Genomic DNA, 26,571 nt, shown 5'->3' with positions numbered 1-26,571 from the left:
TTTTTTAATTATAATAATATAATTTAATTTAATAATTTTTTAATTATCTTTTATTTTTTTTTTTAAAATTTATGAATACTAAAATATTATAGTCATTTAATTAAAATGATAAAATCCATTTCTTTTCATTTTCAATAAAAAAAAAAGAAATTTAGTTACTCAATGAAATTATTAATTGTTATGAGACATATGTAGGCTGTAGAATTCTACTATAATAAAAATATACTAAAAATATAAAATTAATCCTATTGACCGAAGGCCGATATGTAATATAAATGTCACAAATTTGAAATTGTGCCTGTACAAGCTATTCTAATATCTGTACATTGCAATAATACAATACAGTAAGTCAGCTAGATATGAATCACAACATAATTTATCATCATTTTATTGGAATATATTCTTCTTTCGCTTATTTTTAATGTAAATTATATTATCGGTCGATCGTAGTTAATTATATACAATTTTTTTTCTAAGTTATAAATAATTAACAGAATATTATTTGTTAAAAAATAAAAAATAATAGACAGAAATTGAATGAAATTAATTAACTATATGGAATTTTCACAGAATTTATTTTTTTTCTTTTTTTATGCTTTAAATAGATGAAAATTATAAGGACGTAGTTTTTATATGTAATTACTTAAAAAAACTAATATATCAATAACAGGCAATGCCACAGAGTGCTCCATATCGTATCTCTAACGAATTATTGCTTTTTGCACTTTTCGAAATATTCGGAACGTCATTACGCTATGTATACCTACATATTGTGTAAAAATTACTTATGATCAAAGTTCAATCAAGCCTATATGCATTGTAGCTTTGAAACTTTTCAAAAGATGTACATTGAACAAAAAAGAAAAAAAATATTGCAACTGCAGTTACTTCCGGTTGCTTTCGTTAATCTGATTTTGATATACAAACGATATTGTATCAGGACTCCGTAAAATAGTTGTTGCGTATATTACGCATTAGTAAACTGTATTGTCATTAAAAAATATTATTTTCTCGGATACATTTGGCAAGCATGCACTTCTTAATTTGGAAGATCAAATCTTCAAGGGACTTCAATTGAATAAAGGCTAATCGAAAATCAATGAAAACTACGAGAGGACGGTTCGCACTCTCCTCCAACGTGCTTCCCATTGTGATTTATTTCTTCTAGCGCTCCATCCAAATCCAAACCCAGAACCAATAATAACTTTATTAAAGTAAGCGAAGTTGTTATTGCTGTTGCCATTAACGTGACCAATATTCGTGTTAAGATTGGCCAAATTAACTGCATTTAAGATACGAACAGCAGATGAGAGTCGTAATTTACTTGCTGGAGAACTAAACACCAACTTGCGGCTCTGTTTATTGTTGTTGCTGATATCCTCGCTACTGCTCGTGCTATGGCGTTCACTTAATTGTTTTGCCGTATGGGAATATTCAGTACAAAATGATTTCACCATTGATCATTGTCGATACGTTTGAGATGATATGCCATTACCAGGTGTCACGTAATCTCCAATCATCAAGCTGGGATTCACTGGATAATGTGAAGTATTGCCAAGGACCAGCGATTGCTGGAAAGTAACACCAAGCTGTAGCGCGAAAGACACGCAGGCAAGCGTACACTTTAGTATCCTTTTGCTTTAATTTTATTAATTATTTAGCGAGCTAAATTTGGTGCAAACATTTATACATGTTGTACATGAATATAGTGCGTATATATTAGTACACTCCGGTACCATAATGATTAGCTCGCTCATAATCTAATTAAGACATTTTTACACTTACCGTAGCGGGAGATGTAAACATATTTGGTGTAATTCCACCACCTATTAATTGTGCTGCTTGTGTACTCGTTGCTGTACCTCCTACTCGACCCCTACCTGTACTTGAAATCGAACCCGGATGAATATTTGGTTGGCCTCCTAAATTAAATCCACACAAAAAATAATTATTTTATATTCTTAAAATAAAAAGTTATTTTTTTTAAACTATTTTTTACCTATTGCAAGTAAATTACTGGGATTCACTGCCGCGGTAGCGTCCATAGAAACTTCTCCTAAACCATTCACAGACATTCCATTAACCATATTTACTGCTTGTCTGGCACCTTGTGCATCTAAGGTTGTCCAATAAGACTCGCTAGGTGAGGTATTATTTAAACCAGGTGGAGGTTGCGCTGCTGCACCTGTGTATCTAAAGTATGGATTTTTCAAATCCAAAGTATTACTACTGCTTTCCATATTCGTTCCTTCCAGTTTTAATTCTATTGTTACGTCGTATGATTGTCTAAAATATTTTTTTATATGAAATTACATATACATTTTATATTAATAAAATTTTGAAATTTTATAAATTAAATTATTATTATTAATAGAATTTACTTCACCTTTTATTCGCAATAAGAATAACTTTTCCAGATAATAGCTGACCACTTTTACAAAACAGAGGATTTTCCAGAAGACAACGAACTTGATACCAATGGGTAAGAGGTTCTGTTGGAGCTGTACTTAACCAAACTTGTTGTGTTGACCCAATAAATGCAACATCAAACCAAAATGCAAGGCCATGACAAGTACCACTTTCCAATATATGAAAATCGACATCGATTTCTAAAGAATAGATAAAATGAAATAATATTTTTGTTATTAAACATCTTATTATATATATATATATATATTTCATGAAAATCATATATAATATACAATTTTTCACCTATTTTATGTAAATCAGTCTCGTTAGCAGTTTGAAAATCTACAATATGTCTGATAGACTTAGCCATACAAATTCTTATATCAAAGGTATCAACAATTGGCTGTCTAAAGTATTCTTTCATCGCGTTATTTCGCATTGCTGAAAGATCTACACCATGAAAACATGTTTGGTACCAAAAGTTAGCTTTATTAAATTGTTCCATATAAAGATTTTCATCGGAAAACGGCGCGATGTGAAGATCTCCTCGAGAAGGAAACATTCTTCCACCTGTATAATGATTATTTAACTGTTGCTATTATAACATTTAAAAAAAAAAGAATTGTAAAATATTTACCTGGAACTAACCACTTTTTAGCATGAAGATATGTTTCAAGCATTCTTTCATTGTACAACATATAACCCATTGGTTCACTCACTATGCAGTCTACTCTTTCTGGTAAATCAATTTCTTCTATTTTACCAGCTATAACAATAATCTTATCTGATAAATTATTTGCAGCAACTAATAGTTCTGCATGATTTGCCATATTACTTGCTTCTACTGCATATACTTTCTTTGCACCAGCTTGAACTGCAAAGAATGATAATATTCCAGAACCTGCACCTACATCTAATACAACTTTATCTTTAAAGTCAGAAAGATTTCCTAAAATTGCTCGTTGGTAGGTACTAGTTCTAATATAATCTTGCATCATATTCTGTTGCTGGGATAAATAACCATAAAATTGAAAATATTGCATAGCTGAAGATTCTTCCGTCCTTTCATTAAATGCAGAAACACCCTTGCCATTTTTCAGTTTTAATATTTGTGAATGAAAATTTCTAAAATCTAAAAAAATGTTATTAATGATATAAAAATCAGATTAAACAGCACAATTTAAATATGTAATTATTTATTAACTCACCTGTTTCATTGGCAAATGTTATAAGTAAACTATCTGTATCAAATGTAAATACATAACTTCTAGATGAAACTCTAGAACATTCTGTGCTAGGAGTTACTGGGAATTCCAATAATGTTGTTTTATCCCTACCGATTATATCTCCTATTGAGAAAAATAAAAGATATAAAAAAATATCTTTTATGTTCATAAAATAATTTAGAATTATTAGTATTTTTAAAATCTTAAAATTATTTAAAATATTCTTTTTATGTTTAAAATATTCTTATTATAAAATTTTTTTTATAGTAAAATTAAATTATTAAATTGTTATATTAATAAATTGGTAAAAATTATGAAGAATATTTAAAAACAATAAACGAACATAATTATATGTTATGCATTTTCTCTTTCGGAATATAAAGAACAATTTATTTACAAAATGTTGTAAACAAAAATTTACTTATTATTAAATTATTTAAAATTTATTAATATTTATTATAAAATTATATTTATATAAGAGAATAATCACATCGTAAATGTTGTATATCCAACTAGATATTTAACGAGAAATATAACAATACAATAATAATAGTACTCTATTTTTTATATATTCTTGTATAACAAATTAAAAAAATTTCAACAATCATACATACTAACAATTGTCGTTAAATTTTAATTTAAAGAAAGATTATAAACGCTTATTTAAGTATGGTTATGTTGTCCACTTCATAACGACAATAATATAATTTGTAATTAATTATTTATTGACAAATAAGTACCTGCAAGGAATTCAATGCTAAGACCTTGTGGATCATAGTTGATATTAAGCGTGACCGGCTTATTAAATTTTGCTGTTGACTGTCCATTGTTTGACAAAGTCGATACTGTCACCGCGCGAAACACTTTCGCCATTTTTAGACACCGCGTGCGTATTGTACGCTGCAGTTCTGTAATTGGTTCTACCACGCTTGTCTTATCTTAACGTTGTTTTCCGGAAAATTTTCAATAAAAACAAAAAAATATACGATATCGCCTCTCTCGATACAAATCACTCAAATAATATTAAACAGATCTTGCTTGAAATTACAATTTTTCACGTTCGTAGACCGAACCATCGACTAACCACCCCCGGCGCGTATTACACACGCGCAATAGGGTTACTAGAGTACTGAATATATAGCTAATTAAACTCCCTAGATTCACAATAACTCTAGATAATCATGATTAAGATAAAGATGAAATGCATTATTATTGCATCAATTATAGATATGTAATTGTATCTTCTATAGTAATATAATATATATTTTTATTAGATATTTCGTATATTACTTGCAATTAAATATATGTTTATTTTATATTTAAAATATTTTTTTATAATTTGCATTTTTTGTATAATTGTTAACTTTTGAATATGAACTATTATCTATATCTTCTTTATACGGAAAATTTGTTTAATCTATTACCAACTTAAAATTATACAAATGTATATTTTACAAAAATATTAAAAATTAGTAAGATATATATAATTTTTAAAAGCTTTGCATTAAATTAAGGATGTTATATTATGTATATATTATTAATCTTTATTATATAATAATTTGATTATTATGTTATGAGATTGTTAATAAAATGATAACCAATCAAAATCAGGTTTTGAACATGTGTATAAAATCTGAAATGTTATTGGTCGCAAAGTTATATTCACGGAAGTTTTATATTTTCTAGAACGACCTGTACGAATCACGCGCATACGATTAGTGGTATACGATTCTCTGATCGATAAATACGAGTTGGACAATAACTCGAAACTCGAAAGCTAGCGGCGTGGCTGATTGCTCACCCCCATTTTTGACAGTGCATCTGAAATATTGCACTCTCTCAAAAAATGACTGCTCACGACCAAATGCGTGCTATGCTCGACCAATTGATGGGAACTGGACGGAATGGTATATATTATCATTTCATATAGAAACACGATTATTTTTTGTAACTTTATTATTTACAGTTATCTGAAATCTTTCATACAAAAATACAAGATGGTGGCTTACACTTTTCATCATTACTTACATATTCATCTATTTTATTAATAAATATATCATAATTTTAGGTGAAAATAACAAATTTCAAGTGAAGTACTCGGATCCAAAGGTCTGCAAGAGCTTTTTGCTGGCATGCTGTCCACATGAAATCTTATCATCAACAGTGAGTTTGTTTCAGTTATTATATATTGAATATCGATGACATACCATTGGCACTTTTGCACTACAGTAGAGCATTTTCGTATTTCCCTTTTGATACTTCTTTACATTAATATAAAAGCAATCAGACATCAATACCTAGTGATGTCATATTTCATTTTTTTGCTATTACATTTTTTCAGCTCATTCTGGTTACACGATTCAATTGCTTTTTTTCTCTTTAGTAAATTTATTTGCTTCTTTTTTCTTTTTTATGTTGCAAAATAGCAATATGTTACCATGATACATATTTATTAATTCATTAAAAATAAACATAAATCACATGTATGAAATCTATAACAATCCGTAACTTTCATGAGTATTTTAATATTAAATTATGGTTTGTGTTTTAATATGTTAAAAATATTTGGTTTTTTCTTATACTTATATAAGATAAAAATAATATATAACAAAAATAATTAGAAATAGTTGTTACATTAATATCATTTGGTTTGCACATATATAATTTATAATAGCTTTAGATATTACATGTTTTGTCCAAGCTTTTTATTGTAGAAAAAAAATATAATATCATTGATTATATATAAAGTATATATATCATAATTTTTATTGTAATAATTTTAGTAATAATAATTTAGTAGCATTTAGTTTCATATTTCACTTAAACAAATTAAAATTTTTTTAAAAATGTATAATTTTATATAAATAAACAAATACTATATTTTATTATGGAATCTTCAATCAAAAAATAATTATTCTTATCAATGAATTTATATTAACATTTATATATATAAAATATAATATATATTTTTATATATTTCATGCACTAAATGTATAAATATATATGTACATGCATATGTATAATAGAAGAAAGAAAAGTTATACACATATATATTTCATATTATACATATAATCATCTTTTATTGTGCTATTAGTTAATATTATTAAATATTTTTTTATTTTTTTCAATTTATCTTATCAATCATATTTTAATGATATTTTATATTTTTCAAAGATAAAAAAAATATACTGATATTAATTTGATGACTGTATATTGATAAATAAAATTATTTTATTACTTTTATGCATTGTTCTTTTTATTTTTTTAAAAAATCAATATATATATATTTTGTAATACATTTATATAATATTATATTTTGAATCGTGTAACTATAAAATTATTTGATTATTATTGAATTACAATTTTTATCAAATTATTCAAAAATAAGTCTGGTTGCAAAATTTTTTTGAATAAAGTATTTTTGTTTAATAACATTTATTTAAATATATATATATATATATAATATATAAATATATAATATATAATATATATATATATATATTTATGTATTATGTTAAATATACACAAATACACTGACAATTCTTTTTTTATGTATTTGTATAATAATTTTTATAATTTTGTATAATATAAAGAAAAAATTTAAAATATATTATACATAATATAATGTTGTTTTTCATCAGTGCCAATTGGTCTGATCGATTTTATATAAAATACAAAATAATTAAACAACACAATTCAATTTTGCAATATACAAGTATTAGGATGAAATTTGTGTGATATATTCGGAGAATTGATTCCGATCAATTCACACCAGATAGGCGTTGAAGTGCAACACGGGGCAGCAAATAATGATAAACAAGGAATAGCCCTTTAAATTTTTTAAAAGAAGAAAATGAAATATAAAACATTTTAATTTTTCGTTTAAAATATTTATTCATATTATATCATCACTTATCTTATTATTATTTTTGAAATCAATTTCATTATGAAATAAACTTTTTTCATGATAACATTTCATGGTATAGTAAATTAAATAAAAAATTTTGTACATAAATATGTATCTGCATAAAGAAGTTATAATTTAAATATATTAATTGTCTCCTAAAATATATTTTATAAATATATAACCCAATATTTTTCAAATCCATCTCACTTCTTTTCTTCGTGAAACCTAGAAATGTATTAAAATTAAAACTACATTTATTTTAATAGCCCCATGCAATAACGAAACATACATGTAGGAAATTTCGAATAATGTAAATACGGTTGACATAAAAGCAAATATTTTACGCTTATAGTGAAAATATGATTTTCTATCAACAAGATAATAGTATTTTATAGTACTGCTTCGCGCATTTCTTTGTCATCTTGTGCGAATTGGTCCAAAGGGTGTTTGTTAAAAAAATTGAAAATTCAGTTTCTTTTTTATTATTCAATTTTGTAATCGCCAAAATACTTGTAGTAAGGCGACATTACAAATTATTTCCCATGTGTTATAATGTTCGCTTCAAATTTTCTTTAAAAAATAGTTTTAAACGAGTAACTGCATTTTCAGCTCAAATATATTTCACATTTATTCAAGCAATATTGAAAACATATTTAAAAAAAAAAAAACTTTTAATTATCTTATTTTTCAATTTCAGCAAATGCAATAAACGTGAATAAGCGTTTGTGGTTAAAAATTTCTTATCATTGAAAATGCGAGTCAATATAAAGCGTGTATATTAAGTGTTTGTAACGTCACATAGTAGGGTATTTCTTATTAGTCCTTATTTGTAATTTTTTTCATTCGATGATTAAAAAAAAAAAAAAAAAAAAAGAACAAAGAATCATGCTTTATTTAGTTTGTATTAAAGAATTTGCTTGAAAGTTATTACATGCTCAGGGACATTAAATAAAAGGAGACTCGCAACCTAGCATTCGGTGCATAGGAGGGCGTCTCTTATCGCAGTTAGCAAGCACCCTTCTAATATTTTACGTTTAGGTTTATTAGGGTAATGTTATAAACAGTTTTACAAGATACGAGAAAAAAAATAAATAAATAAAACGAAGTATTTAAAGATAAATTAATTTGAAATAAAAAAAAAAAAAATTATGCAAAGAAATTTTTAAGAAAAAAAAAAAAAAAAAAAAACGAAATATTTCTGGCAAATACTCGCGAGAATGACGAATATACAAGTTCACTAATGTCAATGTACCTACAGTTCTATTTCCAGAGTCTCTGGAAAAAGCAATTCCAATCAGATCCATTGTACAATATTGTTGCGAGTATTGTCCGCTCATATGTCGTGTTGTACTTCTCGCTCTCACATGCGCGTTACTGTAAGTACTGAAAAGCGAAGAGGACGTACGTATTACAATTCTACAATTTGATTATCTCTTAACATAATTCAAATACTAGGTATATTAATTTGATTAATGATATATAAAGGCGAGCGGTTACCTCAGCCCCTCTACCGGTCAACGGTGGCGAGGCTGAGTGTTGAATATTAATTCCGAGACCCCGAAAGGCCTGTATAAAGTTGGTGAGTAGCGTCATGCTGATTCATGAGACGATGTCTTATTGTCGCTTCTTACTAATAATGCCGTTTACGGCAGGTAGAAATGAAGTTTACTTTGAAAGTATGTGTGAAAATCGTATTCATCCTCGGAGATATAATGGGTACAGGAAATGAAGCAGTAATCTGTAAGTAAATTAAAAAAAAAAAAAAAAAAAAAAAAAAAAAGAAAGAAAGAAAAAAATGAAAATTAAAAAAAAAAAAAAAAGACAAAAGAAAGGAAATGCGAATTGCCAAGAAAAGTATTTTTTTTTTTTTTTTTTTTTAAAATTGAGTCTCGGAATTGTATTGTAAATATTTCTTTTTTAAAATCAAAATTTGTTTCCTTCAATTAATTAACATACAATGAAACTTCGATTGATTATTTCATGTAAATTTTTCATACGAATGGATAAGCTTCAATACAAATATAATTATTATTACAATTCAAAAGATTTAACTTTTCAATTTGTTAAAAAATATTAGACAATATTACTTCTTTTCTACAAAAAAAAAAAGAAGAAGAAGAAAAATAGTAATGTTTTATGCAAACGATTGATTTAACGAGATCTTCAATCGAGGTTTTAATTTATGTTAATCTTTTCTTGGATATTAAAATTCAAATATCGATATTTTCCAATTCATCATTCTTTCAAACATGTTACCACTTACCAGGGAAAGTCTATGTAGAATTGAAATGTATAAAACTAATCATAAGGCGTATTATCATAACGCGCAATAGTATTCCTTTCAGTTTATATTATCACATAGAACTTTAAATCTATTAAATCTCCGTTTTATTTGAAAATAATAATGATAATTTAAAAAAAAAAAAGAAAGAATGAGTGACTGAGCGAGTGAATGGAGTGAGAGAGTGAGAGAGAGAGAGAGAGGAAGAGAAACAGAGACAGAGACAAAATAAAATCAAGAGGAAAATTGTGCAATGATCGTTAATGATTAAGCGTTTATTTTGGCAATTTGCAAGGCGATAAAATTATCCATGAGAAAAAAAAGAGAGTGAAAAGTGGCATGAACAGTGAGCGAGAGGGAGAGAGACATTTATTTAGGGGAACTATACAACGCGCCAGTTTTATTAGAAAAATTTTCTTCAGCATTGGATGTACGTATTGAATTCGTTTTCTAAATCGTCTAGAATTCACATATGGCAATTTCGTGTTCTACCGTATATAGTATAATAAACCTATTAGGCTATAAGTTGTTTCATAGACCATTGAACATATGAACTTAAGGTGTGTGCTGATTGTAGCTTCATTGCCATCGCATTGTCGTGTCAGGCGGAGAGGTGTTACCACTCTGTAAGTGAACATAACAAAATATTTATCTGTAAATTGAATTGCATTTTTACTTTGTCTATAAACAAAAAAAGAAAAAAAATATAATGATAATATTGGTCGAATGTAAGCATATATGCGTGTATATATGTATGAATAAATAAATATATAATAGTATATTTATTTACTCGATTTAAATAAAAATATATATACACGTAGATATAATTACTTTGTAAGCTCGAATATCTATATCGAAAGTGTTTGTATGTTCTTATGCCTAAAAAAAAAAAAAAAAAAAAGAGAAGGAGAAAAAAAAAATTATATAAAATATATTTACACCGTATCTTTCTATATAATTAGGGTTTTTAATTTCTGCCGTTGTTATGTTTTAAATAATTACGTTTAAATAATTCAGTTAATTTTATCTAAGACTTAACTAGTTTAGTTTTCTATTTACGGAACAGCCAATTGAATCTTGTTCTTGTCGTAATGTAATCTTTCATAAAATCAAAGTCGGGAGGGATTATATGTATATATATGTATATATATATATAAAATAAACCCAATGAGGCTTCTTGGAATTGAATATAATAATAAGCTAATATCAAATGGTTTGTGAATCGCAGCGCATGGACCTGGGAGAATGCCCCCAGATTCACGACTTGGCCCTACGGGCTGACTATGAGGCTGCACAAAAGAAGAAGGACCATTTTTATGACATCGATGTGAGTATTTTTTTTTTTTTTTTTTTTTTAATATATCATTATAAATTGGACAATTTAAATTTTATAATATTTTTCAAAGCTTATTTTATAATTTGTGAATATTTTTCTTTATAGGCTATGGAACATTTACAAAATTTTATTGCCGATTGCGATCGTCGTACAGAGCAAGCAAAACAACGTCTCGCGGAAACGCAAGAAGAACTTAGCGCTGAAGTAGCGGCAAAGGCGAATAACGTTCATGTACTCGCTGAAGAAATTGGAAAAAAATTGGCCAAAGCTGAGCAACTTGGCGAGGAAGGTTTCGTTGAAGAATCCATGAAGCTTATGGGTGAGATTGATGAATTACGAAAGAAGAAAAATGAGGCTGAACAAGAATATCGGAATAGTATGCCTGCATCCAGTTATCAACAACAAAAATTAAGAGTTTGCGAGGTTTGCAGCGCATATCTTGGAATTCATGATAATGATCGACGATTAGCAGATCATTTCGGTGGAAAATTACATCTAGGCTTTATCAAGATTCGAGAAAAATTAGCAGAACTTCAAAAAACCGTTGAAGAACGACGCAAAGAAAAACGAGAATCGTTATTGGATAGACGCAGAGATAGAGATAGAGACGATCGTGAACGTGATCGTGACAGCCGACGTGGAGGATTGGGTTACAGAGACAAAGACCGCGATCGCGATCGTGATCGTGAACGTGAACGTGAACGTGAACGTGATCGTGATCGTGATCGTGATCGTGATCGTGATCGTGATCGTGACCGCGACAGAGATCGTGACCGTGACCGTGATCGCGACCGCGATCGTGATCGTGATCGCGATAGGGATCGAGATCGTGAACGAAGAGATAGGGATAGGAGAAAGTCACGCTCTCGAAGTCGCAGTCGTGGAAAAAGGTTGGTAAAAGTCGTGAAAAATTAACTGAAAATTTACATTTTAATATTTTATATAATAAATGTTTCGTGTGAAAATTCAAATAACATTTTGTTATCACGGAATTGGAACCTGTAAACAAATAAAATATAATTAGATATTTTGATTTTTATAATTTTGGTTGCTAAGAATTATTGTTTGATTTGTTTCAGATCAAAACGTTCACGCAGTAATAGCCGTAACCGTCGATCCCGTTCTCGTCATAGTGGATCTAATGATCGAAAAAGATAAAATTAATTATCATTTTTAATTATGCTCAATCATTTTTTCTTCGTATGAATTTTCACGTGCTTATTTGTGCACAATGTATGTAAAAGAAAAAGAAGGAACAAAAAAGAAACAAAATCATATTTGCAAAAATATCATTTTTTCAATAGAGATTTTTTTTCAAGAATATAAATTAAGATTTGTACATTATGTCCATCATACTTTACTAAGAATATCAATATTTCGAAATATCTTTATGTAAAATTAGATATATTTACCTGTCAATGTAAAAACAGGAATGAATTTATTAGATATTAATATACTAATATACTTATTCTATTTGATCTTGATATATCGATTATACTTTTAAATCTAGTTATTATTTCATGTACATAAGAATAGTTCAAGTATAAATCCATAATATTTGAAAATGTTACATATTTATAATATGATTACATGATTTTATGTGATTATTATATGAGCATAAGAAATGAAGATATGATCTAAAAATATATACATTTAAATAATTATTGGTTCAAAATACTGCAATTATGCATTTTCTCATAACCTTATATTTTACAAGTTAATTCATAAAACAAAAAAAAAAAACAGCAGAGTTATTACTGTAAAAAATTTCGATTATAAATTTCCTTCTAAGAATAAAAATTTTAACGGTTCATAAATTTTATAACTCACTTTTAACAATTAAAAGATACAGTTAGAAGTTTATGAAACGTCATAAATTTTTTTCTAAAAAACAAGGTTTATACACGAAATCCTTAACAATAATAACTGTGATACAGGCTGAAAGCCTCAAATTTCTAAAAATCGATAAATAAATTAAGATATGACATTAAAATGTTTTATTAGATATTAAAAAATGTTAATGATAAAATATATGTAATTAATATTGTTTAAGAAGGGATATTTATTTTAAGAGCCATGTACATAATAATTATTGCAGAGCTATTTGTACATACAAAAGTTTTGCTTAAATTTACGTTTGAGGGAAGAAGACAGAACTTTGTTATATATTCGTATTAAGATTATTTACATTTTATTAATTTCAATAGTCCTTGCATTTTATAAGAAGTTAATGATTTCTACACATACTCACGACCTTATAATAAACGAAGTTCAATCTACATTATCTTGGAAAATCAATTTTACGTATCCTGGTGTTCCTTCAAGGGGGACTGCGCAAAACGGACAAATTGCAATATAACCATTTGTACCATGTGGAATTGCAACTTTTTCCCAATATCTGTAACACATATTTTTTTTCTATTATAAATATATATTATTAAATAGATGAAAAACAAAGTATTATAATATTCTCAATACTAACTTAACAGTTTTTTCTGTAGCCATATGTCCACAAGGTCTAAATGCATAAGTAGGAGGGCCACAATCAACATAAAATGCAGGTTCTATTCCCATAGAAAGTTTAACTACCGAACCAGCTACCAGACACATTGGACATCTTCTTGTGGCTTTATCTTTTTCTTGACCCCAATCGTGGAGACCTTGTACATGTCCACATTTTAAATAAACATAGGGTTGTTGTTGCGTTGAGTCTGCAGCTGCTTTACGTGGAATAACTAATGTATTTAAACCAACAGGACATTGTGGTCTTCCAGCATTTATAGCATCAACCAATTCCTCCAAATCATGTTTTGTCTATATAAAATTTTTTTTTATTTTCAGTTTTCATAAATGTAAAAATTATAATCTTTCTAAAAAAATTATAATCTTACTGGTGATTTTGCTAGACCTTCGGCCGATCTCCAAAGTAATGTGGCACCACAGAGATCGATCAAAGTTCCATCTTGCAAAATGTTATTCTCATCTTCTACCACGTTTCCTTTCTGCTGGGCACTTCGACTTTCCCTTAGCGAAAAAACTCCACCACCTACACTAACTTCTCTCCAGAAACCACATTGCGCTTCACCGCCACAAAACTGACCTCGTGGATGCATTATTAAAACGCCATTTGTCGTAAGCCCATCAATTTCACGATTTTCTTGCCACTTTGTTGCTTTTTCCTAAAATGACCAATTTTTATGTTTTTTTTATAATACTATAGAAATAGGAATTTACAATTATGTAAAGAATATTACCCCTAAGAAGATATTTCTTGAACTATCAAAACCTGCAGCATATATTCTAGCAATTCTAGGATCTGATCGATCAGCTAAGATCCGACAGGCAAACCTACTAATTGTACTTTGAGCGACGCGTCCCTCGTTAGAACCATCGCTTCCGCCTGCACACGTATCCATAACGACAAAATCAATAGGAGATTCGGAAGAACGTCCAACCTATATTATTCACATATATTATAAAATAATAATATAAATATAAAGCAATGTTAAAAACAAATAATATTAAATTTACCTGAAACATATCTGTTCCTTCATCTTCGGTATATTCGACGATAACGGCTTGTGTCCGCGAAAGAGTATATGAAATTGAGTGTTGTTTCGTATTAAGAATGGCTTGAGAGCTATGAGGCGTCTTAACGATGTAATGTTTACTGCGCTTTACACCATTTGGGACAGGTCTTTTAAATAAAACGAATTTACTTCTCCTTCTTCCTCTATCTCCTGGTGGCAGGAATCCATTGTAACTAGAATTGAATATTGAATTAAATTTTTTTATTTTAATATTTTCATTAAAGTGTAAAAAAAAAAATTGTTTTCTTACCCCAGAATAACTAATTCTCCATATTTTATTAATTGTTTTGGTTTTTCATGACGATAACTGTGGGATCTATGAGGATTAGCATGTGAATGATTGTGATTATGTTTGCTGCGAGGACTGTGAGGTGCACCAACTGTTTCTCCTTCTTCCACAAGTAATGGACTTTCACTGCTACCACCGTCAGATCTGGAAGAATATAATTTAATAATTAATAGCAAAACTAGTAACTAATATTATTTTTATTATAGTATATTCACAATATTATATTATATATAATGATTTTGTTATAAAATATGATTATAAATGTTAGAAGAAATGAATGATTACTATTTCTGCCACCTTTTCCTTTTCTATTTCTTACCACATTGTAAAATTTGATATAAGAATTATGTTCCTTACATGTTGAAACATTCTTCGTATTCTTAAACCTAATAATAAATATAAATATTTTTACAAATATTTTCATATTTGGTGGAAGTACTTAATTTTATTTTTTTTATTTAATTATATTTTTTTAAATTATAAGTTGTTTATATCTTAAAGGTGGATGTCAGTAACATAATCAGTATCAGTTAGATTATAAATTTATTATTTTTAAAATGATAGAAATTACAAAATTTATTTCATAATTTACTTTAATTTAGAAATTATAATATTTATTTTAAATAATTATTATTATTTTCATATTGATCTTAAAGAAGATTCTTTTTTAAAAAAGATTATATAATTTGAATCATATAAAATAAAGGATTTGAAACAATTAAAGATAAAATATTAAGTCACCTCTCTCTCTCTCTCTCTCTATTTGTAGATCTCTGTTTTTTCCTGTCCTACAGTATGTAATACGTAAACCACTTACTTACCGCGAAGGGCATGGAATACGTTTAGTTACTGGCATCCTCCTTTGAGTAAAATTAACAGATTACTACTTCCACTGTACTTCAAAAGATACTCATAAAGACATACAGTCTTAAGTATCTTTGCGAAGTTGAGCAAACATGAGCAAGTGCAACATGGGATGCTGTGTGAATTGGTAATTATAATCTGCAATAAGAAATATTTAGTGTAATGATAATTGCTTTATTGTTATATATTTTAACATTCTCCTAGTTTTAGTAAAAGTTTCAATTAATCTAATTATTCTCTTGATTGAGGAAAAAATAAATAATTCATTTCATTGATAAATAAGTAAATAAGGATTTGTTATCTTGTTATCTAATATATTATATCAAATTTTTTTGTTTTATTAATTATATATAAATAAAATATTATATTTGTTAAAACTTGACTATCTATTTCCATATACAATAAATAAATGTTTTGTAAAAATACTTGGTTTTATTTAAAAAAAATATAATAAAATTTATTTATTATATTTCAATATTTATTTATTTAAATTAAAGTAACAGATTACAAACAAAATATAAAATATATCATTATTTATTATATTAATTATATTAATATATCTATCCTTGATCTAATTGTATATTTATCTTATCTATGTATTCATTTTTATCAAAACATTGCACCCATCAATTGCATTAATATGAATAAGAAACATATATTACATTAAAGATTTCTAATAAATTAGAAAATTGATACTTGCATACTTGCATTTCTAAATGACATTTATTTAAATGATACATGCTTCTCATTTAAATAAGTTGAACATTTTATTTTAATAATAATATTTTTTATAATACTAAATCTTAAATCTAAATATTTCTAATTTATTTTATATCACTCTATGCACCATAAAATAAATAGACATTCAATAATATATTTACATTTTTTCCCTTACTTTAAATATTAAATTTAATAGTATTTTTTCAATTTAATAATATTAAAATTTTTACATAAATAATAAAACATAATATTTATAATTAATAACATTTTTCTTTTATACCACATACAATTGTGTACTTTTTTGGAGAAAATAATAAGACACTTTGTATAAAACAAAAATATTTATTTCATTTCATTATATGTCAAGTAAAATGTTTTGAACAAAATATATCAATCAATTTATTCATTTTTTTTTATTTTCATAATATAAATATTTTATGTGCATATAAATTAACAATAAATAAAGATTTCGAGAAATTTTACATCATGTTTAATCTATAAAAAATATTAAGAATAAACATTAAACTCTGTTGATAAAATTTATTTTTTGAAAAAATATTATTTAGATAGCATTATATATATTACAAAAATAATAGCATAGAAATATTTATTTCATAAATAAATAAATGAAAAAGCTCTGAAATTAATAGATTTAAAAAAAAAAGGAAATGTCGAACAAGCACAATAATTATAAAGGAATCACAATGTACAAACAACATTAATTAACCTAAGCATCCAGAAACGATGGTCTATTTACCGTATCACCATGCTGAGCTCTGCGTTCAAAAACGGTATCGCTGCACGTTTGAGACACGCAACAACAGTCAGTTGATCATATGCACAAAAACTAACGAAGTATAAAAATCATTTGTCCACTGTTAAGTATGCCTTAATTTAATTTTCCATTTCTAAATTACACTGTTACTATGTTCATGATATTCCAATAGTATCGCGTTGATCCTTTTATTCATGATTACGGCACACACGAGAAATTACAATGAATCTTATTAAGATGAAATCACTTTAATAAAAAATATTTGTATCAATAATATTTCACAATAAACAAGACACCGATATTTCTTTTCCGATAATCGCTAGACACACCGATTATTTGTAAGTACCTCGCATAAACTATACTCATCGACAATCACGACCGAAGAATATACGAGTAGAAGCTGACATAGGCACCAATGTAAGAAAAAAGTCCCTTGTTTTTTAACACAATCTAATGTCTACATAGTAGAATTAATGCAGCGCCAATTTCAAATGAATCAACAATTCTTTATTATTCATATATATATTTAATAGTTTTTAATAATTTTTTTTATTTATGTTTTTGATATTCTAGCAATCTTTTGTGTAGAAATTATGGAAAAAAAAATCAAAATCATATCATTCCATATTCTTTATTAAAAAATGATTTATTCTATATAAAAAATAATTTAATATGATTTGTTATTTGTACTATTATTTCCTAGACACAAATAAAAAATTTTTTGTAAAACTTATAAAATTAATATACTACATTATATTTGATTATTGAATATAATGTAATAATTTCTTTTATAATTTAAAAATTCGAATTCGAAATAATAAAACGAAATAACTAATTATCTAATAACATGTAAATAAATTGTTATTACAACTAATAATATTGAAATGTATTATGCTATTAAAATTATAAGTATATATATTGTTTTTATATAATTTATTTAGAGTTCAATAAATTTAATTATTTTTATTACCATGATAATAGCATTCTTTATCTTAAACTGTCAAAAAATAATTTTCTTATATCATTATAAAAATTACACAAATATTATATATATAATATTAAAAAAATTTAATTTCTTTTCAATTAAATGAATGAATATACTTACATTTTATATTCTGCTTGTAAAACGAATAGATACGAATACCATTATTCGATGTATGGTTCCGCTTAAATTAGGAATAATAAGTCAAATGAATATTATAATTATAAAAAAAAGATAATTATTAGAAATAAAAAATATAAAACAAGGATAGAAATAATTACTCTTTTTTATTATATTTAAGCTGGAACACATATAATTTTTTTTTACAAGTTCTTATTCTTGCTCACTGTAAAATCTTGTCAATTTATTGTATTGAAAATATATAATATTGAAAATACATTAATTTCATTTTTTTTTTATTAATTATATCCTGAATATTGTTTAACATAAATTTCTCGTTTCTTTTCAGATCATACAGGCTGTCATATTTTATTGTTCTATCGTAGATATTTTAAAAAGTAAATATATTTTATAATCGAATATAATTATTAATAATCAATTATAATATTAAATAATTATTGCTGTTATAATTGAATAATTTCTAATAATTTTATTCTTCAGATATCTTTTAAAATATTTTTCTATAACAGAGAGTGCATTTAAAAATATGTATTATAAATATGTATTTATATATATTAAGGAAAATTATTATTTGATTCGTATTTACATAAATTATTAATAAAAATAACTCATCTATCCATAGATAATAAATTATTTTTTATCGTTATGAGTATTTAAATAAATTATATTTAAATATATAATTTAAATGTATTACGTATAAATTTAACATTTTGTAATACTGACGTCGTTTGAAATTCTTTCTATCATTATATATGGATAAAATAAAATATCTTAAATAATCATGACTATATAATTTTTTTCAAATGAAAAATACATTTTAATTTATTCTATTGTTATTATGATTATAAATTTAATTATAATGATTATCTTCAATAGAATGATTAAATTTCCTGTAAATAAGATCATGTTATATATTTACATATTATTTAGATTAAAATTCTTTATATATTTGTCTAATTTAATTTATAAAAATATTATATTATTCAATTGAATTTCTCTTGCATTATCACAAACAGTATAAAAATCAGTTAGCTAAGATTTATGATGATTTGGCATGGAATATATTGATTTTCTCAATTAAGTTGCAATACAATCATTCTTAATGTTTTATCGTGTATTATTATTAATCTTTTTTTAAAATGTGAATTTCATACTATTGTTTTTTTTTTTACAATATCATTCGAACAAAATAGTCATCATTATAAGCTTCTATTTTAGCATTAATCTTATTATTATTAAGAAATAAACTTTTTTTTTTCTTTTCTTTTCCTTTTACCTCGGCTATCAAGAGAGTGAAGCAGAAAATCAAAATGATGTTTTGTCTCAACAGTTTTGGCAGAGTCTTCTGAAATGGCCATATTCCAATGATGGACAAAAGACGTTTGTTCAATAGATAGGCGGGCTGTTCGAAGAAATCCATGTCGACTGTCGTCGCACTTCTTTCATTGCTTTGACTCATAATCTCTAAGAGAAGTGAAGACTCAATCAATAAGAACTGCACAAAGAAAATCGACAAAGATTCGCTCGTTAAATCATTAATGGATTAATTAATTATTTAAACAGTCCATCGTTTTATAACTCATTAAATGCGATAGACGAGATTTTCGCGTCTTTTTAGAAAGACTTCCCTCAGTTTTTTTTTATTCTTTTAAGAAATCATATTCGTAAAATGATAGTTAATTAAAGACGATTATCTTTTCTTTTCTTTCTTTCTTTCTTTTTTTTTTTTTCATTCTATAGAAAACGTTTTACTTAATAAGTGATAATAACGATCGATTGTTATTAAACGATACGTTGTAAGTAAATTTTACAGAAAAATTTTCTCTATAATAGAATGATTTTCATTTTAGAATGAGATAATTCTTTCGAATGAAAGACACTTATATGATTTCGATAGACAAAGCTAAGAATATAACATACGAATTGCTAGTTTTGCTAGTTTTTGTGCGAGACTTTCTTCATTTGAAATACATAGCATTTTTTTATTTAATCATATAAACATATTTTTTTTTTTGCAATGATTGACCACAGCAATATATGTTGTTATGTCAATAAAACTATAATATTTATTATATATATATATATTTTTTTATTAGTCTTAACCATGGAAAAATCTGATTCAGAAATTAATATATTTCAAATTTTAATATTCTTAAAATCAAAGATTTCATATATATATATATATGGAAAAGTTAATCATTTGGCATGGAATAGAGTTTTATTATATCAGATTCTTAAACTTTATTTATTTATTTTTTGTAATTTTATATTTTATAATTGTTTTTCTTTTTCTTCAGCTTAGAGGATTATATAGTGTGTGGGGAGTCAATTACGATGCAGTCATTGAATGCATGCCACCAATCATATCAATTTTTCAAAGTGCATCGATGTATTTCAACGGAATTTTTAATACAAAAAAGGTATAAATATTTATTCTATCTTATTCAATTTTCTGATAATTTTTGAAAAGGTCAAAATTTGCAAATCAAAAAATCGAACTTACAAAAAGAATAATTTCAGAATAAATTTTTTTCATTTTTATAAAACTATATTTTTTTATTTTTTTTTTTTATTGCAGATTAAAGATATATTATTATTCATTAAAAATGATCATAAATATTATATAAATCGTCCAGAAAATATAATTCTTCAAAAATATGATATGCAAGGAAAAAAAGTTACATTTTATTATATTTGTAAGTGTATTAGATCTCAAAATGAAAAAAATTCTCATTTCATAGATTTTTAAGATTGAAGAATTTTTATCTCTATTTTAGTATACGTTTACATAACATTGTTAGTTTACTTATTGTTACCAACAATACCACTGATAATTGATTTCATTACATCCTCCAATTATTCTCAAAAAAGGAACTTTCTATTTGAACTTGATTATGGTATAGACAAACAACAATATTTTTATTATATATCTATACATTCGTATATTGGAACAGCTGTGGTCGCAAATTTAATTGCTTCTTGTGATACTATGTATATGCTGTATGCTCAACATGCTTATGCTTTATTTGCAATTGTAAGGTAAAGCTTATGTTTTATTAACCCAAACATTTTGCGATATTTTATTTCAAAAAAATTTTTTCCTAGTTATGAATTGAAAACTATACATATTTTGAATACAAATAATTTGATAAATGTGACAGATCATCATTTACTCAAAAAATATAAAAATATCAAATTATTTCCAAGAGATGAAAAGAAAGTTTACAGAAAATTGTTTATTTGTATAAAAAATCATCAAAATGCAATAAAGTCAGTATTTGTTTTATGACATTACTACTCTTTTTTTTACAAACAATATAATACAAAGCATTAATATATTTCGTTTTTTATAGATATTCAAATCTTCTAGAATCATTATTTACTAAATCCATACTTGTACAATTATTCTTTAATGTTCTTTGTCTTAGCATTACAGGAGTTGAAGTAAGTATTTATATGATTAATTAAACAACTTATTTTTGACTTAAGTATATAAATAGTTTTTTACTTTTAGACTGTAATAAAATTAGGTAATTTAAGTGAAATGATGAGATTTGGATCGTTTACGTTTGCACAAGCTGTTCACATATTTTTTCTTTGTCTTCCTGGACAAAGATTATTGAATCATAGTGAAGAAATGCATATCTCAGTGTAAGAATATCTATATTTCATTGATTTTCTTTTATTTTTGCATTTCAATGAATTAATTATAGATTAATTAATTTAGGTGCAAAGTAACCTGGTATATTTTTCCTAAAGAATATCAGAATTTATACAAATTTTTACTTGCAAGATCTTTGATATTTAGTAAATTGACAGCTTTTAAAATGACAACTTTGTCTATGCAAACATTTTTAGCAGTAAGAATCTTTTATTGTAATTTATCTGAAATAATGATAAAAATTAGTAGAAAATATTTTATTATTACTTATTATTTTAGATTATTCAAACTGCAATGAGTTATTTTACTGTGTTGTTATCAACTACATGAATTTAAATGAATCATTAATGTGTATCTTAGTTATTATATTATATATTATTATTATATTATATATTCAATAGAAACTATCAATACAATTGTTCTTTAAACTTTTATTTACATTACATACTGTTATGTATGATATTCACTGTTTGTAACATTTTGTTGAAAAAAAATATACTTAAATGTGTATAAATATATTTACATCAACACGTACTAAATCGTAATACAAAATTTTTAACGTAATGTTACGTCATATTACGTCTTAAAATACATTCCAATATAAACTTTTTTTTTCTTTTAATTGTAATTTGTAAGTTATGAAAAATTATGAAAAATCTGTGCAACAATGATCATGTAAAATATTCAAAACTAGAAAATCAGATTCAAAAATTTAATTAATTAAAGTATATTTTATATAATAAAATGATTACCATAGAAAATGATGTTCATGCTCGTAAAGAAACGAATTGGTGGAAAACATCTAAGATATGAGGATCCAGATCTGGTGTAAAAAGTAAAGTCTCTAATGTTGATGAATATTTTTGAACTTGTTCATGATGCTATAAATAAAAAAAGATAAATAATAGTTAACATTAAATGCAAAAAAATATATCTTATTTATATTATTTATTTCATTAGAGAACTTACAGTTAAAAACACTTGCTGTAATCTACCTATGGTCCATTTATACCAATGAGTATTGTAGTCTATTCCGTCAGTATCACATCGTCCAAGATGTTCCGAAAGAATCATTATAAAACGCTGAACAAATGGATAGTTAATTTAATGTTTTTATCATTATTATATAATAATAATAATAATATAATTATTTATACTTGAAAAATGATAAGGAACAAATTTTTCTGATCTGCTTGAGCTGTTTCCAACTTTTCTTCCATTCTTTCTACTACATCTTCTGATGGTTTTTCCCTATTTCTATCTTTGTTATTGTCTTCATCCTCTGATGATGAACCTGATCTACTTTCTGCTCTTCTTAACTTCTCACGAGCTTCCGCTAATTCTGTACTTAATTTTGTTACATGTTTATTCTTTTTTCGAATTGTTAAGTGAAGAATTTCCCAAATATATAATCTTGAAAAAAAGAATAATAAATTTATTAAATATATATATATTTATTAAATCAGTATTGTAATAAAACCATATATACTTAGTAAATTCTGACACCATCTCTTTAGAAAATATCCAATTGGCAATGGCACTGCATTCAATTATTCCAGTTTTCAAAAATTTATCAGTTAAAACCACCATCATTTGATAATGATTCTTCCATAATGCATACATATTTCTCAAAATACATATTTGAGCTTCTTCAGTTTCTGCAAGAACCTAAACATATAAATTTATTACATATAGTAATTAATTCAGTTGGATTATAAATAATTTCCGTTTAAAATCTTACTTGAAAAACATAATGAAATTTTCCTATCGCAGCGAAACTATGGCTAAAACTTTTTGAACCTAAATTCAATAATGTCTGTACAAAAACATCGATCTTTAAAGGATTGAAGTTATTTGTCTCTTCATTTTCTCTAGGACCTGGTAATGTATTTAACACATTAAGTACTTCTTCTGGTGTACATTTACGTCTAATTGAAACAACTAATTCATGAGCTGCTGCTGTACCTGGAAGTGAACCTAAAAAACAATTTTTTTTAAATAAATTTTATTTAATATTTCTAAATAATATATAAAAAAAAAAATTGAACTTACTGGCACCTTCAGAAGTATATTTATAAATAGGTTCTGGAGGTGCAGGTATTAGTTCAGCATATGATTCAGGCATCATATCCCGTATTCTTTGGTAATATGATAATCTTAAATAAATAGAAATTATAAATTATAAATTTAATTATCATTAATCTGTTATAAATCTAATTATCATTACAAATAATTAAATATATGTACCGTAAAGCTTTTAATAATACTTCTCGAATAAATTTCGGTCGTGGATGTTCTGGATCACGTTGTAAACAAGAATCCCAATCTTCCCAAGACCAACGAAACTGAAAATTGCTTAGATGATATGCAAACCACCATACAAAACGATCGAAAGCAGTTGCAGCCATACTATCTATACGACGGAATAGAATTTCTGTCGCTTGAGCCAGAACCTATATTAATATAGATAAATAAACTAATAAATATTTTTATTTATATTAAAATTTTGAATTATATTCTTACCTGTGGCATTGTTGATGGTTGTAATTTACAAAGTTCAATCAAAATTGATCCATAACATATTTCTAAATGCTTTGGTGCTGGTAATCTAAATAGTTCACCAAATATTACTTCAACAATGCAATAATCTAATGGTATTTTTGCTTTATATGGAAAATTCAATAATTGAGCTGCACTGTAAATTATTATATATGAATTTTTAATTATATAATTGAAATACTACAATAAATAAAAAAATAAAATATATACCAATCTTTTCTTTCAAAAAAATAGTTATTAATAATTTGTCTTAAATGTTCTTCTATAAGAAAACGTTCTATAGCATGACTTCCAGGTAATAATGGTCCTTCAGCTGGACAATCTGTATAATCAAACATGCGAAACACTACTGTAGGTAATGGATAAGAATAAGATTCATGATGTGGTGGTGGCATTATTGTAGGTAAATTATGCTGTAATGCTTCACACAAAATTGAATCAAATGCAAGATATGGTCTAGGAATATGTTTCTCTGCCCAATTGTCCTGTCTAAGTTTTCTCACTTGAGCCCATAAACAATCTAAATATTCTTCTTGAGGATGAGGTGTATCACTTGACCAAACTCTTAAGGCTGGCTGATGTTTTTTATTTCTTTTGTTTAAAAATATCTCTATTGTCACCATTAAATGATCTAATTCTTGTTCTTTTTTTTCATATAATTCTCTTCCTACCCAAGGTAATGTTGATAATACAGCATAGACATACCTAATATAAATGATAATAAAAAAATATTTTTTTTTATTTATTGAAATCATTCATAAAATCATATAAAATAATTTTATTTACATACCAATCACGTCTTACTTGAGGAACACCATCTTCATTAGCAGCATCTAACATATTATCAAAGAGTTGCATTAAAGATCCACAAGATAAGACATGGCAATTTACTAAATCAGCTAAAAATCTTAATGAATATCTAGCTACATCCCATTTACAAGCTTTCAATGCATCTTTAAAATTTTTCACCATATAATCAACAAATTCACCACCAAAATTAAAATTCTTTGCATTCAGTAATCCAACAAGTGTGGTATAAATTGTACATTTTTCTGGCATTCTAATTGCACATTCTGTTAGAATTCTAAGAATTTTGCTACGAAAGAGTCCAAGATCAGCTTCTAACACTGAAGCTAAACCTTCTAAGTTACTTTCTAAAGAAGATGTAGATTTTTCTCCCACTCTCAGAATAAGAGATTCAAGTCGGTCTTCAATTTCTTGATTCTCTGATACTCTCCTACGTTTTTTATACGCTCGTTCTAAAAATTTGTATAGAAATGATATAATTCTTTATAATAAAAAAAGAAAATTTTTTCAATAATTATAATTTTTAATTTTTAAATTAATATAAAAAAATGAAATTTACCATATCCATCTTCTTCTTCATGAACTCTTCTGCGACTCATTTTTAAAAAATTTAATATATCGTATTAATCAGTCGCAACGTTTACAACCTAATATATTTTAACACAATTTGTCACGTCCACAAACGTATAACTCCACCAATAGTTTAGCCCGCCACCGATAGATGTCTTTAATTTTCTCACAAGTTTATAAATTTTAGAAATTAAATTTTATCCCATGTTTACAATAAAAATATCAAAATTATATTTACATATTTATCACTAGCCTTTTTGTTAATTTTTTTGTCTTATATTTTCTACATTTTCTATCTTTTTTTCACAATAAATATAAATTCATTAAAAAAAAAAAATCATTTATACTTCTATCATTGATAAATCTATTTAATGGTTTCGAGACGAAACGCTGCCTTTTTTCGCGCTATTCTATCTTTTTTCAATTACACCAAAAGATTCAATTGTTTTTTTAA

The 26,571-nt window shown here is 25.8% G+C and overlaps 5 protein-coding genes and 2 long non-coding RNA genes across 27 annotated transcripts; 2 read left to right on the top strand and 5 right to left on the bottom strand.

Annotated features, from left to right (window-relative positions):
* Positions 1-556: 556 nt before the first annotated feature.
* Art4 (arginine methyltransferase 4) lies at positions 557-4,751 on the bottom strand. Of its 2 annotated transcripts, none has more exons than XM_086905152.1 (8): positions 4,376-4,751; positions 3,618-3,758; positions 3,047-3,541; positions 2,713-2,979; positions 2,387-2,609; positions 2,000-2,286; positions 1,786-1,922; positions 557-1,571 (listed from the first exon to the last, which is right to left on the bottom strand). In XM_086905152.1, the coding sequence occupies exons 1-8, from the start codon at positions 4,506-4,508 to the stop codon at positions 1,461-1,463; spliced, it is 1,794 nt and encodes a 597-aa protein (XP_086761278.1). In that variant the 5' UTR covers positions 4,509-4,751; the 3' UTR covers positions 557-1,460. The 2 variants fall into 2 exon arrangements, with proteins under 2 accessions (XP_086761278.1, XP_086761277.1); XM_086905151.1 differs by having other exon boundaries at positions 1,116-1,589; positions 4,376-4,749.
* Positions 4,752-5,239: 488 nt separating this feature from the next.
* LOC100868119 (putative RNA-binding protein Luc7-like 1) lies at positions 5,240-12,834 on the top strand. Of its 7 annotated transcripts, none has more exons than XM_012483954.3 (6): positions 9,017-9,121; positions 9,199-9,282; positions 10,401-10,449; positions 11,052-11,150; positions 11,265-12,049; positions 12,239-12,834. In XM_012483954.3, the coding sequence occupies exons 4-6, from the start codon at positions 11,055-11,057 to the stop codon at positions 12,315-12,317; spliced, it is 960 nt and encodes a 319-aa protein (XP_012339408.2). In that variant the 5' UTR covers positions 9,017-9,121; positions 9,199-9,282; positions 10,401-10,449; positions 11,052-11,054; the 3' UTR covers positions 12,318-12,834. The 7 variants fall into 7 exon arrangements, with proteins under 7 accessions (XP_003691825.2, XP_086761273.1, XP_012339408.2 ...); XM_086905145.1 differs by having other exon boundaries at positions 9,019-9,121; positions 9,195-9,282; XM_003691777.4 differs by lacking the exons at positions 9,017-9,121; positions 9,199-9,282; positions 10,401-10,449 and adding exons at positions 5,240-5,542; positions 5,704-5,798.
* On the bottom strand, positions 7,510-9,077 carry LOC147658027 (uncharacterized). Its single transcript, XR_015291300.1, has 2 exons — positions 8,799-9,077; positions 7,510-7,767 (listed from the first exon to the last, which is right to left on the bottom strand). It is a non-coding gene; the product is annotated as an uncharacterized LOC147658027 (long non-coding RNA).
* A 367-nt stretch (positions 12,835-13,201) lies between the features above and the next one.
* Pli (E3 ubiquitin-protein ligase pellino) lies at positions 13,202-17,816 on the bottom strand. 3 transcript variants are annotated; one of them, XM_012483935.3, is made up of 8 exons: positions 17,380-17,814; positions 15,860-16,040; positions 15,000-15,182; positions 14,691-14,922; positions 14,414-14,614; positions 14,051-14,338; positions 13,642-13,973; positions 13,202-13,557 (listed from the first exon to the last, which is right to left on the bottom strand). In XM_012483935.3, the coding sequence occupies exons 2-8, from the start codon at positions 15,892-15,894 to the stop codon at positions 13,431-13,433; spliced, it is 1,398 nt and encodes a 465-aa protein (XP_012339389.1). In that variant the 5' UTR covers positions 15,895-16,040; positions 17,380-17,814; the 3' UTR covers positions 13,202-13,430. The 3 variants fall into 3 exon arrangements, with proteins under 3 accessions (XP_012339389.1, XP_012339390.1, XP_086761262.1); XM_012483936.3 differs by lacking the exon at positions 15,860-16,040 and having other exon boundaries at positions 17,380-17,816; XM_086905136.1 differs by lacking the exon at positions 15,860-16,040 and having other exon boundaries at positions 17,350-17,508.
* LOC105734928 (uncharacterized) lies at positions 17,594-22,715 on the top strand. Of its 9 annotated transcripts, none has more exons than XM_086905144.1 (9): positions 17,594-17,735; positions 20,818-20,940; positions 21,099-21,216; positions 21,298-21,559; positions 21,626-21,790; positions 21,874-21,964; positions 22,035-22,171; positions 22,248-22,380; positions 22,461-22,715. In XM_086905144.1, exons 2-9 carry the CDS (start codon positions 20,872-20,874, stop codon positions 22,509-22,511), a joined length of 1,026 nt encoding a protein of 341 aa, XP_086761270.1. In that variant the 5' UTR covers positions 17,594-17,735; positions 20,818-20,871; the 3' UTR covers positions 22,512-22,715. The 9 variants fall into 9 exon arrangements, with proteins under 9 accessions (XP_086761270.1, XP_086761267.1, XP_012339540.2 ...); XM_012484086.3 differs by lacking the exon at positions 17,594-17,735 and adding an exon at positions 19,849-20,316; XM_086905139.1 differs by lacking the exon at positions 17,594-17,735 and adding an exon at positions 20,390-20,464.
* LOC147658026 (uncharacterized) lies at positions 18,648-19,979 on the bottom strand. 2 transcript variants are annotated; one of them, XR_015291299.1, is made up of 2 exons: positions 19,797-19,979; positions 18,648-19,410 (listed from the first exon to the last, which is right to left on the bottom strand). It is a non-coding gene; the product is annotated as an uncharacterized LOC147658026 (long non-coding RNA). The 2 variants fall into 2 exon arrangements; XR_015291298.1 differs by having other exon boundaries at positions 18,648-19,020.
* On the bottom strand, positions 19,559-26,279 carry Cbp80 (nuclear cap-binding protein subunit 1). 3 transcript variants are annotated; one of them, XM_003691770.4, is made up of 12 exons: positions 26,107-26,279; positions 25,531-25,999; positions 24,951-25,445; positions 24,705-24,876; positions 24,429-24,634; positions 24,234-24,337; positions 23,923-24,158; positions 23,671-23,849; positions 23,339-23,594; positions 23,151-23,264; positions 22,934-23,062; positions 19,559-20,015 (listed from the first exon to the last, which is right to left on the bottom strand). In XM_003691770.4, the coding sequence occupies exons 1-11, from the start codon at positions 26,144-26,146 to the stop codon at positions 22,949-22,951; spliced, it is 2,385 nt and encodes a 794-aa protein (XP_003691818.3). In that variant the 5' UTR covers positions 26,147-26,279; the 3' UTR covers positions 19,559-20,015; positions 22,934-22,948. The 3 variants fall into 3 exon arrangements, with proteins under 3 accessions (XP_003691818.3, XP_086761258.1, XP_086761259.1); XM_086905132.1 differs by having other exon boundaries at positions 19,845-19,984; XM_086905133.1 differs by lacking the exon at positions 19,559-20,015 and adding an exon at positions 21,787-22,405.
* Between the last annotated feature and the right edge of the window lie 292 nt (positions 26,280-26,571).

The sequence above is a fragment of the Apis florea genome, unplaced genomic scaffold (genome assembly GCF_048593485.1).
Source record: "Apis florea isolate Af1SG1 unplaced genomic scaffold, ASM4859348v1 contig_2411_pilon, whole genome shotgun sequence".
Lineage (NCBI taxonomy): Eukaryota > Metazoa > Arthropoda > Insecta > Hymenoptera > Apidae > Apis > Apis florea.
This window is presented reverse-complemented; position numbering and strand designations above follow the sequence as displayed.

Coding starts and splice junctions, on each gene's coding strand:
- Pli (XM_012483935.3), bottom strand. CDS start 15,894: ATGCCAGTAACTAAACGTATTCCATGCCCTTCGCG. Junction 13,974..14,050: donor AAGGTCTAGCAAAATCACCA/GTAAGATTATAA, acceptor AATTTTATATAG/ACAAAACATGATTTGGAGGA. Junction 13,558..13,641: donor GCTACAGAAAAAACTGTTAA/GTTAGTATTGAG, acceptor TATGTGTTACAG/ATATTGGGAAAAAGTTGCAA.
- LOC100868119 (XM_086905150.1), top strand. CDS start 10,163: ATGAACAGTGAGCGAGAGGGAGAGAGACATTTATTTAGGGGAACTATA. Junction 10,256..10,383: donor TTTTCTTCAGCATTGGATGT/ACGTATTGAATT, acceptor TATGAACTTAAG/GTGTGTGCTGATTGTAGCTT. Junction 12,050..12,238: donor AGTCGCAGTCGTGGAAAAAG/GTTGGTAAAAGT, acceptor GATTTGTTTCAG/ATCAAAACGTTCACGCAGTA.
- LOC105734928 (XM_086905137.1), top strand. CDS start 20,390: ATGAAAGACACTTATATGATTTCGATAGACAAAGCTAAGAATATAACA. Junction 20,941..21,098: donor GAATTTTTAATACAAAAAAG/GTATAAATATTT, acceptor TTTTTATTGCAG/ATTAAAGATATATTATTATT. Junction 22,172..22,247: donor GAAGAAATGCATATCTCAGT/GTAAGAATATCT, acceptor TAATTAATTTAG/GTGCAAAGTAACCTGGTATA.
- Art4 (XM_086905151.1), bottom strand. CDS start 4,508: ATGGCGAAAGTGTTTCGCGCGGTGACAGTATCGACTTTGTCAAACAAT. Junction 3,759..4,375: donor TAGCATTGAATTCCTTGCAG/GTACTTATTTGT, acceptor TTTTCTCAATAG/GAGATATAATCGGTAGGGAT. Junction 1,923..1,999: donor CAGTAATTTACTTGCAATAG/GTAAAAAATAGT, acceptor GATTTAATTTAG/GAGGCCAACCAAATATTCAT.
- Cbp80 (XM_003691770.4), bottom strand. CDS start 26,146: ATGAGTCGCAGAAGAGTTCATGAAGAAGAAGATGGATATG. Junction 23,850..23,922: donor AATTTCATTATGTTTTTCAA/GTAAGATTTTAA, acceptor TTATATGTTTAG/GTTCTTGCAGAAACTGAAGA. Junction 23,595..23,670: donor ATGGTGTCAGAATTTACTAA/GTATATATGGTT, acceptor CTTTTTTTCAAG/ATTATATATTTGGGAAATTC.